Source organism: Podarcis liolepis (assembly GCF_965112155.1).
Source record: "Podarcis liolepis genome assembly, chromosome: 1".
NCBI classification, from domain to species: domain Eukaryota; kingdom Metazoa; phylum Chordata; class Lepidosauria; order Squamata; family Lacertidae; genus Podarcis; species Podarcis liolepis.
Genome location: NC_139554.1, coordinates 41,924,385 through 41,938,267, shown reverse-complemented (window position 1 = coordinate 41,938,267; position 13,883 = coordinate 41,924,385). Strand labels below are relative to the sequence as shown.

Below are 13,883 nucleotides of genomic sequence, written 5' to 3'. Positions count from 1 at the left end.
TATATTTAATTATATTTCCGGGTTGTTCTGAAATGGTAATTTTAGGGGGTGGGAGAGGTGGCACAATGACATTCCTTTCTGTGAAAACTAGATAATTGTATATTCTGTTGAGAGAAATAAGTCTCAATGTAGGTGTCTCCTTGATCCCACACCACACTACCAGTGGTCTGGTCGTTGAAGCTAACTACAATGCCAATCATCAATATGAAACTTTACAGGCTTTCATTCTTACAAATATTAAGTTGATATACTTGTCACGGGTACTGGTGAATATGGGACTGTTAATCTTTTTGTTTTGAAATGTAAATAATTATCAGTTATTTAATGCCACATTTTATTAACAGACTCTCCTGCTGCTGAAGAAGATGAAATGTTTGTTAGTGTATTTCACACGCAGATTCATCCAGAAAATTATGGGAATAATAGTAGACAAACCAAGCAAGGTACAGGTTATATCAGTTTACCTTTGTTCCATAGATTCAGTGACAATTCTGCCTTTTGCCTGGGGATACTGGTTTAGACATAATGGGTAACCATCTTGTCCTGTTACAAGAATGATCCTGCATGCATCTTAGACCCAAGTGCTCCCGTCTCTTCTCTACTCTTTTGTAGGTATGAGGAGGTTAAACATGTCACTTTTGCTTTTGAACAGAAGACAGTTTCCTGTTACGATGAACTTGGGAACCTGTGGTTGACAAACAAACCAGTTAGAACTCTGGGCTGCAGATAGCAGCCTACCCGGATATGTAGTGCAGTTTTCGATTTGTATCTCCTAAAGATTTGGGGCAATTACTACATCATATTTGTAGTGCCTTTAACTACATTTCCTTCTGAATGATGAGGTAGGCAGTGCTATTAGAGTATTGAGTGCTTTGGCAAAAAGGCAATGTTTAAAGAAGTAAATACAAATTTATAGCACATTCAGAAATATGTAGCATAATACAATTTTGCAGGTTTGAATTAATCATAAGTGTTTTCTTGTTGAAGTATAATGGCAGTCATTGTCCTGAGCAGATTTATGCTAAACGTAAAGGTAAAGGGACCCCTAGCAATTAAGTCCAGTTGTGAAGGCCGAGGGAGCCGGCGTTTGTCCACTTCCGCAGACAGTTTTTCCGGGTCATGTGGCCAGCATGACTAAACCGCTTCTGGCAAAACCAGAGCAGCACACGGTTTATGCTAAGGGAAGGACTATTCAAATAATGGGAGCAAATTCAGGCATAGACAGGATGAGACCAGTGGTTCCCAAAGTGGTGGGATTACTAATGTGGGCACTAAGAGGCAAGGGGGTGGCAGGGGGCACTGGAGGTGTAAATGACTATCAGATAAATATAACTGGATCAAGTTCATTCGTTTTGTTGAATTGATTTTAAACTAAATAGTTTTAATTGGGTTTTGCATAAACGTGCAATTAAATTGTTACTGTTTTGAATTTTTTTGTGTTATCTTCCTTAGTAAGTTGTGCAAACAGCTATTCTAAGAAATGCTTTTTATATGGTAGGATAGGAGGGGGCACTGGGGATAAGGGGGGGTGGCCCCCAAAAGTTTGGGAACTACTGGATTAGGCTATAGTTAGTTGCTTGAAAATTCTGTACATGACTGTAACAAATGACTTTGCACTGAAATCCATCTAATTTTATTAGTCATATTTTTGAAAGGTTACTGAAATTAATATAGTCCGAAATGAATAATACTGAATTATATTTGTGTACTGTAGATAGTGAAATGGTAAATTGGATGAATTGATTGCTTTTTAGCTATTAATTTGCCCAGTTATACTTTTAGAATTTTTTTTTTCTGAATTGCATGTTGTTTAGGTGACGATAAAACAAGAAGCTCAATAAAGAAAATGGAAAATATGACTAAGAAAAGTGAAACAACCAGTAAAAAAACTGATTTTGTTAAAAAGAACATAGAGGTATGTGTTAACAGTCTGCATGGCAAAGTACAGGATTAGAACTCTTTGTCAAGTCTCATCATGCTACTCATTTAGAAATTAATAATGGATGATTAACTTTGCTACAAAGGTTATCCTATATATAGCCTGCCTGAAGTTTTTAGGAAAAGGATGATAACTAGATTGCTGATCACTTCAGCTAAATCATGTATTGCTGGGAAAACATACTAGAATCTACTGAACTGGCATTTATAGAGCCCATGTTGTTTATTTTGTACTATCAGGCTTTTCTAATGCTATGCCTGTGGTTTTTTTCTGCTGTCAGGAAATGGAAAGAAGACTAATAATAATAATAATAATAATAATAATAATAATAATAATAATAATTTATTATTTGTACCCCACCCATCTGGCTGGGTTTCCCCAGCCACTCTGGGTGGCTTCCATAGAAACCAAAAATACTCTAAAATATCACAGATTAAAAACTTCCCTGAACAGGGCTGCCTTAAGATGTCTTCTGAATGTCAGGTAGTTATTTATTGCTTTGACATCTGATGGGAGGGCGTTCCGCAGGGCGGGCGCCACTACCGAGAAGGCCCTCTGCCTGGTTCCCTGTAGCTTTGCTTCTCGCAATGAGGGAACCGCCAGAAGGCCCTTGGCGCTGGACCTCAGCGTCCAGGCAGAACGATGGGGGTGGAGACGCTCCTTCAGGTATACTGGACCGAGGCCGTTTAGGGCTTTAAAGGTCAGCACCAACACTTTGAATTGTGCTCGGAAACGTACTGGGAGCCAATGTAGGTCTTTCAAGACCGGTGTTATGTGGTCTCGGTGGCTGCCCCCAGTCACCAGTCTAGCTGCCGCATTCTGGATTAGTTGTAGTTTCCGAGTCACCTTCAAAGGTAGCCCCATGTAGAGTGCATTGCAGTAGTCCAAGCGAGAGATAACTAGAGCATGCACCACTCTGGCGAGACAGTCCGCGGGCAGGTAGGGTCTCAGCCTACGTACCAGGTGGAGTTGGTAGACAGCTGCCCTGGATACAGAATTGACCTGCGCCTTCATGGACAGCTATGAGTCCAAAATGACTCCCAGGCTGCGCACCTGGTCCTTCAGGGGCACAGTTACCCCATTCAGGACCAGGGAGTCCTCCACACCAGCCCGCCCCCTGTCCCCCAAGAACAGTACTTCTGTCTTGTCAAGATTCAACTTCAATCCATTAGCCGCCATCCATCCTCCAACTGCCTCCAGGCACTCACACAGGACCTTCACCGCCTTCACTGGTTCTGATTTGAAAGAGAGGTAGAGCTGGGTATCATCTGCATATTGATGGACACCCAGTCCAAACCCCCTGATGATCTCTCCCAGCGGCTTCATATAGGTGTTAAATAGCATGGGGGAGAGGACGGAACCCTGAGGCACCCCACAAGTGAGGGCCCAGGGGTCTGAACAGTCATCCCCCACCACCACTTATGGGTTGTCCGGTTGTTTATAGGTTGTTTGAGCATTGAGGTCAGCCATTATTTGTGCAAAGTTTTTCACCTGATAATATTATCTGCAATCCACTTGTCCTTTCAGGTGGATTTGTTGATACATATCCTTCAGTATCAAAAATGTGAAGTTTTCAAAGTATTCTCCATAATCTACCACATTTTTTATCATATATTGCAGTGGGTGGCTTGCTATCAGCAGCTGGACTTTATTTTATTTTTATTTTTTATTTTTATTTTATTTTATTTTCATTCATAAGTGTAATACTGTAATAAAAATGGAAATATAAAAGATATAAACATAATAAAAGACTATAATACCATAATGGAGGTTAAAAGCTCATCATTCCATCATCAGTCTTCAGTGGCTTCAGGCTTCCAAATTACTTTCTTTATTCAGCTGGCCAAGGATTCAGTTAACCAAGTAGTTATGCCAGAGGAAGATAAGAAGAGGCTGTCAGAATTGCTGAAAGATACTGAAGATGAGAATAGTGAACTTCAGGTAACTCAGGTACACAGATATTCATCCAGGTTGGTCCAAAACAGTAGTGTGTACTCTCCATTTCAGAGGATTAGTGCAGATCTGGATTCTTCTTTGGTTTTCAGTGGTGGCATAAAATTTTACATGGAGTGGAACCTTGCATCTGTGTGGATGCTTATTGGTTACATGAAAGCACTACTGCTTTGCCCGAGTGCACACTGCCATTTTCTGAGTACTGGGTAGTGAGAGTTAAATAGTGATTTGTTTGTTTGGTTTTTTTGCTACAAAAGTGGCTACAAGAAGAAAGTAATTTTATTTATCTTACTTGTACATAAGTACCTAATATATTGGGATTTGTGCACTCTTTGCTTTATAATGAAATTTAAAATAATTAGTATTTCCCCAAGCACTCTTAGGAATAAGTGCCTCTAGTCTGCCAGCAATCAGCATTCTTCTGGTGACCTTGCAAAACCGTTCTCAAAACTTGTGGACCTCTTATGGTCAGCCTGTTTGTTGGCACCCAAGCCGTGATGCAGCGTGCCTCTGAACAGGTGCAGAGTGCATCCCCTCCAACCCCCTTGCTGCTGAGCAGCACCAGTACCTTCTTTCCCTAGAAAAAAAGCACTGCCCCATCCTTTATGCAAGTTATGTATAATCAGTATTTTTATAAAAAGTTATGAGATGTTACTTGATGAACTAAAATTTTAACACACATGGTTTCGTATCAGATCTGCATTTATTTGTGCTGAGGAGAATATTTTTCTCTTAAAAATAACATGGCAGCGTTTATTCGGTCCTAGTTTATATGCCCAGATAGTGTGGCTAATTCGTTATTCCTTTTTCTAGGAAGAAGCAACTACAATGCTAGCACCAGGTGAAGGTTACACACCTGAGCCATTGGAATACCATCACCTCACTGAAATCAATGCCAAACTCAAACTAGTAATCTCTGATGGAAATTTATCTGCCGATCAGAACTCCTGTTCAATAGTCTCTAAACAGATTTATCAGGTACAGTGCGACTTGGAATATACCTTTAAATGCTCACTAGCCATTGCTTAACATGGGAATTTGGAGATGCTTTAATTTTAGTGAATTGCTTCCTGTTTTCCTTGAATCCCTGTCAGCTTATCCTTCTTGAGCCAATCTAAGATATATCGAACCCATTACATTCCCAGTTGGGACATGCAGTCAGACCCAGCTGTTTTACGAATGTTTGTGAGACCCCAAAACCAATTCCATCCCACCCACTGTTCTGAAACTCCTCTTGCTACCACCCATCTATCTGCATATTCACCTTGCTGTTTGGGCTGAAGTGAAGGGCGGATCTTTCTGCTCCTTCCCCAGTGCCTGATGCTGCTATGGCAGGAGCACTGAGAAATATTGTTTTACATTTCTCAGTTTTTCTGGCACCTTGGTCATTGCTGTAACTGAGGGGAGATACCTCTATTCTGCTGCTGCTGCTGCTGCTGCTGCTGCTGCTACAGCAAGGTCAGCAGAGTGGTAAAGGCAGACCATTGAGTGAAAGGGAGGGGATTAAAATCTGAGCAGCAGAAGAATTCAAGAGGTAGAAATGCTTATCTCACAGTTGCTGAGGTTTGTATTCTTATCATAGAAATTGTGATGGTTGGTGACATTTATTCTCAGTTCCTTGTACCAAACCTAGTATGAGCACAACTGCAGGCTTCCAGTAAGTTAGTTTTAGCTCACCTGAAGCTGTGCATGTAGTGTTAAACAAAGATTTAGCGTTTTGTGTGAACCAGCCCTATAGCAGTGCACTGGGTCATATTTGGAAACCAATGCTTAGCTCCCATGCCTATATTTCTCTCTGCAAGCTATTGAGCTCTGGAGCATCTATGCAATATTTATGTAAAATTATGCTCTCCGTGTAATATAACAGAAAACTGTTTTGTGAAACCATCAAGGTCAGTAAGACTTCTGAGGGAGTATAAAATGAACAAAAGGTTAATGCAAACTTCTAGGGTGCTTGACTTTCACACACTATCATCATTTGGCAGAAAAACAGCAGAACAATAATCAAAGGAAGTTTCCTCATATTATTCTAATGTCTTGGAATAGGCCTGAAAGCAAGAGCCTAATTCTGCTGTGCTCCCAGGGAGCCTGTGGACCTCAAAGCTGTCACTGGCCCAGGACTGATTATTATCCTTCCTGGGCATTGAGCCAGATCAGTTTTATGGGAAAATGCCTTATTTTTGGAGAAACAGGAGACATTAGTTTAGAAGGCTAATTAAAGGAACACAGTTCAGAGTAGGCTTCAAATGTCAGAATAGGAGGTATTTGCAATAATGTGTTTAGGATTGTCAGAGCTGTAGTCCATCATAGTTTATGAGTGTGTTCATACCATTACGTGCAATCAAACTATATTTTTGCACAGTGAAATACAATGTTGTCATTAGATACATCAGTGCAAACTATGTTTTCTGGTGCAACAGGTAGGTTGTAGAAGAAGTAAATATTTGCCAGCAATCTTTAAACTTTAGCCAATCTTTTTAGCATAAATTACTGTCCATAGATTGCGTGTGTTGAATGCTTTTGCTGCTCAGAACTAGTGATGGAAAATACATTTGCTGTAGGAGTACAGACAAGGCCATTATCAGAGGAAAAGCCACCCAGGCTGGATGCAGCTTCACTTTTCTTTGTCATGATGGTCTCACCACCTTATTTTCTCTCTCTACTTATTTTTGTATTTGTGGTTATCCCTGTCAACTGAAGATAACATTTCATGCATGTCTTCAAGTGAACTCAGAAGCTTAAGCTCATGCCATAATAAATTGGCTAGCCTTTAAAGTGCCACAAGGCTCATCTGCTTGGGGAACATCTGCTCGGGGAATATGCCACCAAATGCAAAGGGGGAGAGGGTCCTTGTCTTTCAAGAGTTGTGTAGAAAAGGGAATTAGAGCATGTGCAGCTTTTTATAAAAGGATGGGACAACTTTTAGAAATCCAGTCTTTCTAAACAAATGTGAAAGGTGCAGAACCCCTTTTTTCTTTTGCACCTGACAGTCTGGTTTTTTTTAAGTGTCAGAAATAGTATCTTTATTCTGATAACTAGCTTTTATATAGCTGTGCCAACTTTGTGTAGAAACCTTCATCCATCTTAATTAACTGTAATAAGAATACTTTACTTTTGTAGAGTGTTCTTTTATTGGTCTTCATATTTTAAACCTTTCTTTGCTGCATTGGGAATATTGGCCTAAAAGCATCATGGAAACAATCTTTAACAAACACCTTGCACAATACCTTGATATCTCAGGATGGCATTGGCAAGGATAATCGGAGAATCTTAAGTATGGAACTCCTCAACCATGGAGAGAGGAATAGGAAGAAGATGGGAGTGAAAAAATCGGCGGCTCAATCTTGAAATTTCTAGCACTGCCTCCACTTAACTGTTGTTACTGGACAACTTGTGAAATGGTGCGATACTCCCAGTGTTTTGTTTCCTGGCAAGCATTTATCAAGGAGCAGAGAGAAATACTATCTTATGACTAAGGGCCAGTGCATGCATTCCAAAGAATCGGAATGCAGACTCACTTTGGATATTGTTTTAACAGGAAAGTGGCTAAGAAATATTTAAAATAAATTGAGAAAGAATTGGTGCAATTGACTTGTACTCCTTTACCCGCCTCTTTGTAATGTTAAGGCCAACCTAAAGCACCCTACTACAGGCAGGTGTTGTTGTTTTTTTTTAAAAGAAGGATCATCCTTGAGCAAAACAGGGCTGTTTTCACACTTCCTCCTTAGCTCTCTCATATTATTTTTCATATCTTCTTCATTATTTTTCTTCACAGTGAATTTTCTCATTTCTGTGCAGCACTCTGCACTCATATTTCCTCTCTTGTTAACTGGTTTATGTGATGCACCTTCTCTGATCCTTCCTTGCAATGCTTTCCTTTGCATCTAACACAAACTAGTTGCATTTACTTTCAAAGTTCTTCATAGCCTTGCCCTACTCTGTCTTTCTGAAGTCTCCTGTTCCCTTAAACTACCTTGCTCAATTATTGCTGCCCTTAATAGTTTGAAACTTGGAGAATGCCTACATGATGCCACTTCTCGTTCTCTCTTGAAATGCTTCTTCAAAACCAACCTTTACTGGGAAGCCAATTCCTCACTGAAATAAAGTGTATGTGCTGCAGTTGCACACAATAATCAGTTAACCTCTGTTTCCACACTTCCTTCTGTTTTCTTGCTTACTGTCAACATTTTAAGCTTCTTGGCAGATACCTGTCTCCATGTTACTCTCTAAAGCATTGTACAGTGGTACCTCAGGTTAAGTACTTAATTTGTTCCAGAGGTCTGTTCTTAACCTGAAACTGTTCTTAACCTGAAGCACCACTTTAGCTAATGGGGCCTCCTGCTGCTGCCGCGCCACCGGAGCACGATTTCTGTTCTCATCCTGAAGCAAAGTTCTTAACCCGAGGTACTATTTCTGGGTTAGCGGAGTCTGTAACCTGAAGCGTATGTAACCTAAAGTGTATGTAACCCGAGGTACCACGGTATATAGTGATGCTACTAAAAATAGCAGTCAATTTTAATTGATTTTAGTAGTAGTAGTTTGGAAAAACTTCGGACCCCAAACAAAATGTTGCAGTATACCCTCCCCCCCATTCCCAGTAGCAGCTATTCTATTCAGAGTACTAGTCAGCCAGCCACACCTACTTCTGGGAGGTATTCAACTAAACAGTTGTGCTAGCATGACTTTTAGCTGTGCAATGTAGCCCCCTACCCCCAATCTATTCTGAAGCACTGTGCTATCATAACTATCATAGGAACTAAAGCAGGCCAATTCACGCTCTACCCTGTTTTCTAGCTTTCTTCCAGCTAACGCTCAGCATCGTGTGACCTCTGGCCTTCTCACTGAGCATAATTTAGCCTCATGGGTATTTTTGGGGGGTGGGTGGGGTCCTCGTTTGGTGAGTCCCTCAACCTTTTTGTTGTACTTCTCAAGCATGCTTGTTTTTCAGTGGCCCTATTTTGCTTTGATATCGGTTGGCACAAGGAAGTAGTAATACTTCTGATGTTTACTAAGCTCATTTTCTGCTCAGTTGTGGTCCAAACCTAAAATGCAATTTTCTATATAATTTATGTGCATTATGAAACCCGTGACTATCAAGCAAAACGAGTGCATGGCAGCTTACACCTAGCATCAGAGTGAGCTGCAACACCTATAAAGTGCATAATTGGGCCAATTGTTTCAGTTGACTTCCTTCAAAACTAGTTTGTTGTGGTTGGTTCCCCCCCCCCTAAAGATTTGGCGAGTAATCTGAAATAGTTGTAGACTTAACCATCTGTTTGTATTTCCACTTAGTCAGAATGAACTTCAGTTATTTATTCTCATGTTATTTGCTCCAGATTTTTGTCTGCCAAGGCCTGTGTTTAATGATAATTTCAAAGCAAATTCCCAAGCTAATGTTTCATTATGTGCAAAAATGTAATCATCAACAGCTTAGAGATTTGGTTCCTACCACTTGTTACTATATTTGAAGAATATAGGAATTCTATATTTGTGTGTCCTTAATCCTTAACAAATGGTTTTAATAAGTTTGTATAGGAGTATTTCATCTTGGCTGTTACAGGAAAGTTGGATCCACAACTCTTTTCCATGATTGTATTGTTTTTCATTTAGGAAATTGGCGTAATCAAAGCCTTCTTTCTCTCTCAAGCATTCCCCCCCCCGTATGCCAAATTTAATGAAATCATTATAGTTATGCTTGTCTCTTAATTTGGTTTAATTATTTATTTAGTTTGAGCTCGTAAGTATTAGCTCAGTTGAATTCCTTTCTTTTTTAAGGAGAAAGGTTATGCACAATAGAATTGCAGACTTAGGAGTTCTGTTTCAATGCTAAGGAGTGCCCTATACTGAACACTTGGCAATGCAGAGTTTTGTGAATGGCACTGCTGTGGAAGGACGAGTAATCTGTGATGCAGAATCCCTTCATGAAGATGGTTTCCATTCTTAACAGAAGGAAGTTGAAGGTTAGGTTAAGCCTCTCTATTCCTGTGGATGCCTGGCTTTCAAATACCCTGCATTGTGCTTTGGCTGAGCACACCTGTTCCCAGCAGGGGAACAGGCATGCATAGACAAAGCAGTGGGATCTAACCCCCACTCCCTAGCTGATGAGGAAGGATTAAAAGCCCTCATCAGCTGATGAACAGGGGTTAAATCCTACTGCTTTGGCTGCATGTACCTGCTCCCAGCAGGGGAACTGGCATGCACTACCAACACAAAATTAAACCCTGCCCCCTGCCCATTAGCTGATGTCACCCTCCCATCAGAGTGCTGTCAGTTGATTGGCAGGTGGCCATATTTTATTTTATTTTTTAATGCCTTGTAGGCCAAATTTTACCTCCTGGCAGGCCAAGATTTGGTCTGAGGGTTGGAGGTTTCCCATTTCATGTATGTTACTGATTTTTCTATCCCGACTCCTCCAATAGTTGATTTATACTTCCTTCTTCCAATAACTAACATGCTCACGTTTCATTGGGTTGTTTTGGTCCTCCACCCCTGTCCCCCATTTTATGTCCTTCACCCTACTATTATTGTTGTTGTTGTTGTTGTTGTTGTTAATTTCCTGCAAATATTGGTATTTATCCAAGCTTGCTGATACTATCTCTTGTATCTAGGTGGTGTTGATCTGGCAACATAAGGACACTCAGATAATGAATTTGCTACTAATATATATGATGATATATAATAATGTATTACAATGCATGTGTTTTATAGTACTATAATAGGCATGCCAGTGTTTAGGGTTTATCTTAAAATATGATTCAAAAATCTGGTGCTCAGCTTCGTTCGGTCCCAGCTCCTGCCCACCTAGCAGTTCGAAAGCACCCCTAAGTGCAAGTAGATAAATAGGGACCGCTTTATAGCGGGAAGGTAAACGGCGTTTCCGTGTGCAGCGCTGGTGCCGGCTCGCCAGAGCAGCTTCGTCACGCTGGCCACGTGACCCGGAAGTGTCTGCAGACAGCGCTGGCTCTCGGCCTCTTGAGCGAGATGAGCGCGCAACCCTAGAGTCGGTCACGACTGGCCCTGACGGGCAGGGGTACCTTTACCTTTTACTACTACAGTGGTACCTCAGGTTACAGACGCTTCAGGTTACAGACGCTTCAGCTTACAGACTCTACTAACCAGTGTGGCGGCAGCGGGAGGCCCCATTAGCTAAAGTGGTGTCTCAGGTTAATAACAGTTTCAGGTTAAGAATGGACCTCCAGAACGAATTAAGTTCTTAACCTGAGGTACCACTGTACTGATAAATGCTATTGTGAAACCCATCCCTTTGTTAACAGAGAGTGGGTACACCAGCAAACGTTCTTGATTGGTATTTTTATGGTTTTATCTAAATGTATTTTTTTTTACAACATTAAAACAACCTGTGTGTGTGATTAATCAGTGCTTTCAGATGCCATCATGCTACATTTGACTGGAGGGCGGTTGAGCTAAACCTTTTGGCATGACATTTGGCTCTTAGAAAAACTGCCATTACTGGCATTGCCACATGGTTTGCATTACAGTAGTAGATGTTAGATGTTAACAAGCAGATTAAAATAAGGATTTAAAAGGAACTACATAGAGCTAATGCCAACTCTGTGCAACCAGACAGCTATCTGTAAGTCTGAGCTTTTCCACATGATAAAATGGGTGCCCCGACTGCATTTAACGATTAGTGTGCTACTCTCACAGGCTTGTATCTTGTGCCAGAAGAGTGATATCATGTCTGTGAGTAATGGGTAGGAGAGAGTCTGGTGGTGGTGGGAATAGTCACAATGCTGTCCACAATTTATTTTATAGGGTCTGGATGAATACTGGATCTCCACAACCTGAAAATAAATAAAATATTTAAGCAAATGTTTCTGAAATGGCTGTTCAAGGCATGATAAGCCTTGCTGCTATTGGAACTTAAAAAGTGTTTTAAAACTCTACAATGGTGTGAGCATGGCGAGGAAGCCATGAGTCTTTAATTACATCCCATAAGTGCCTATGGCACTTGTGTAATCACAATTTGCACCATAATTACTATAACAGTGGTTGCATTTTCCCAGATAAACAAAATATAGTGCAACCAAAGCTTAGAAAATGTGACATCTATCAAACAGAAGAGCAAGCTCAAAAACATTGGGTAACAGCTTAGTTTTCTCTCTCCTTGTGCTCTCTGTCCAGTTTTATTTTCCATCACTGTATGGTATCCTTAAACGAAAGCCCAGATGTCTGCAAACAGAGTAGCCATGCACATTTCCATGGGAGTAAGCTCAACTGAATCCAGTTAGACTTAATTCTTACTAGGCTTGCATAGGATCAGGTTGTGCAGAAGTACTTTTAAGGGCAGAATTCTGCTTGGATCAAAAGGTGTCTAGTTTGAACAGAAAGACACTTCTGCTTGCTGAAGGGGACATGTGATTTTTGGCAATTCCCTCCATCTATAGATGACATCCTACATTCCACTCCATTTCTGAGCGTCCTCCAGTCTTTAGGCTTGGCCATCTGCAGTTCTTAGGATGTAGGCTATTATATATGCATTTATTTTTAGCAGAAGGCATTTGCAGGGCTGACTGATTAGTTAGATAAGCAAGTATTTGTTTTGACAAAGGAATGGTGGCTCCCTAGAGGTTTGTGGAAAGCAGTGACCTCACTGGCATATCTGTTGACAGAGCCTTTACTTGTGCTACAGAGAAAAGTCTACCAACGGCTTCTATTCTGTTGTTCATTAAATCTAGCCACTTTTAATTCCAGTTGATATTTTGGCTTAACATGCACTATATTTTGGGGAAGAAGTTTGCTTTATGTCATAAGTATGTGGCTTTAATTAAAATCTGGACGGTTTTATTTTGGCAATTTTTAAAAAGACATCTCGTTTCTTATTATGTGTAGCCAAACGTAACTTTTTGATCATTCATATTTGCCAAATATTAACTCAGTTGCTTTAGGCTCAGTAAGTAAGTGATGTCATAGCAGCAAGTGAGCAGGGTGGAAAATAAGAAGCTGGACTTTGTAGAAACTTTCATTCCAGTGGTGAATAATACTATCCTTTGTCTCGTCTTCTTGTTTCCATTCCTGATCATCTAACAGATAAAAATAAGTTGATTTTCTCATGCTATATAATATATTGAAAAGATTTAAATTAAATTGGTGGTTTGTATGCAGCATGTAGTACAGATGATATTAAATGCAGGAATGCTCATAGAAGTTGAAAGCCCATTGTTAAAAGTAAACCTTTGTCTAGTGCAGAGGTTTTCAACCATTTTGGGTCCATGGCTCCCTTGACCAACTACATTCTTTCTGCTGCACCCCTGTGGGGCTCAGGAGCCCAGTTAGGTCACCCCTTGCCTGCAGAGCCGGCAGCCCCCTTCCCCTTTTCAAACACCCTTCCTTGTGGATTGTTCCCTCAGCCTCCTCTCCTCTCCTTGTGAGTCCTCTATGCAGCCACAGCTGCCGCCGCTGGTCTCTAACCTGCCCCCCTGCCCCAAAGAGGGATGCCTCCTCACACTGGCCCCCAGAGGCCTGGGAAGCACCCCCTGGCCAGCCCCAGAGGCACCATTCACACACAAACAGCTGTGCAAGCCTTTGGGAGCATCAGAGGGAGGAGGGAAGGAAAGAGGGACAGAGGCCAGTATTGCCTGTGGCACCCCTGAGCATCATTCACAGCACCCCAGGGTGCCACGGCACACTGGTTGAAAACCACTGGTATAGTGTATTAAACAATATTCTATAGTAAATGACCAGCAGTTTATCAATATGTTATTTTCATTAGGAATTTTTGTTACTCTTCCAGATAACCTAACATGCCTACATTCAGCTTTAATTGTCAGAGAATTTCTACATGAAAGATATTACATGTGGGGATTTTACCTGTTTAACATACAGTGTATCAGTTGTAGCATGATTAATCCTTCATGCATGTATATCATTATAGGTACACATGCAATAGGGAGCCTTTGTTACAGAAAAAGTTTCCCTACTAAAGTGTTTTCAGTTAAAAAATGTCATAACATTTCTGTTTCTCCTCTGG

At 40.8% G+C, this 13,883-nt stretch overlaps 1 protein-coding gene across 2 annotated transcripts in view; it reads left to right on the top strand.

Annotated features, from left to right (window-relative positions):
* FSIP1 (fibrous sheath interacting protein 1) overlaps positions 1-13,883 on the top strand; it is an 81,546-nt gene that overhangs the window by 11,361 nt on the left and 56,302 nt on the right. For both annotated transcript variants that reach the window (XM_083508015.1, XM_083508014.1), the window contains exons 7-10: positions 345-443; positions 1,815-1,915; positions 3,779-3,889; positions 4,706-4,870. In XM_083508015.1, the coding sequence (XP_083364141.1) occupies positions 345-443; positions 1,815-1,915; positions 3,779-3,889; positions 4,706-4,870 (476 nt within the window). The remainder of the gene's footprint in view (positions 1-344; positions 444-1,814; positions 1,916-3,778; positions 3,890-4,705; positions 4,871-13,883) is intronic.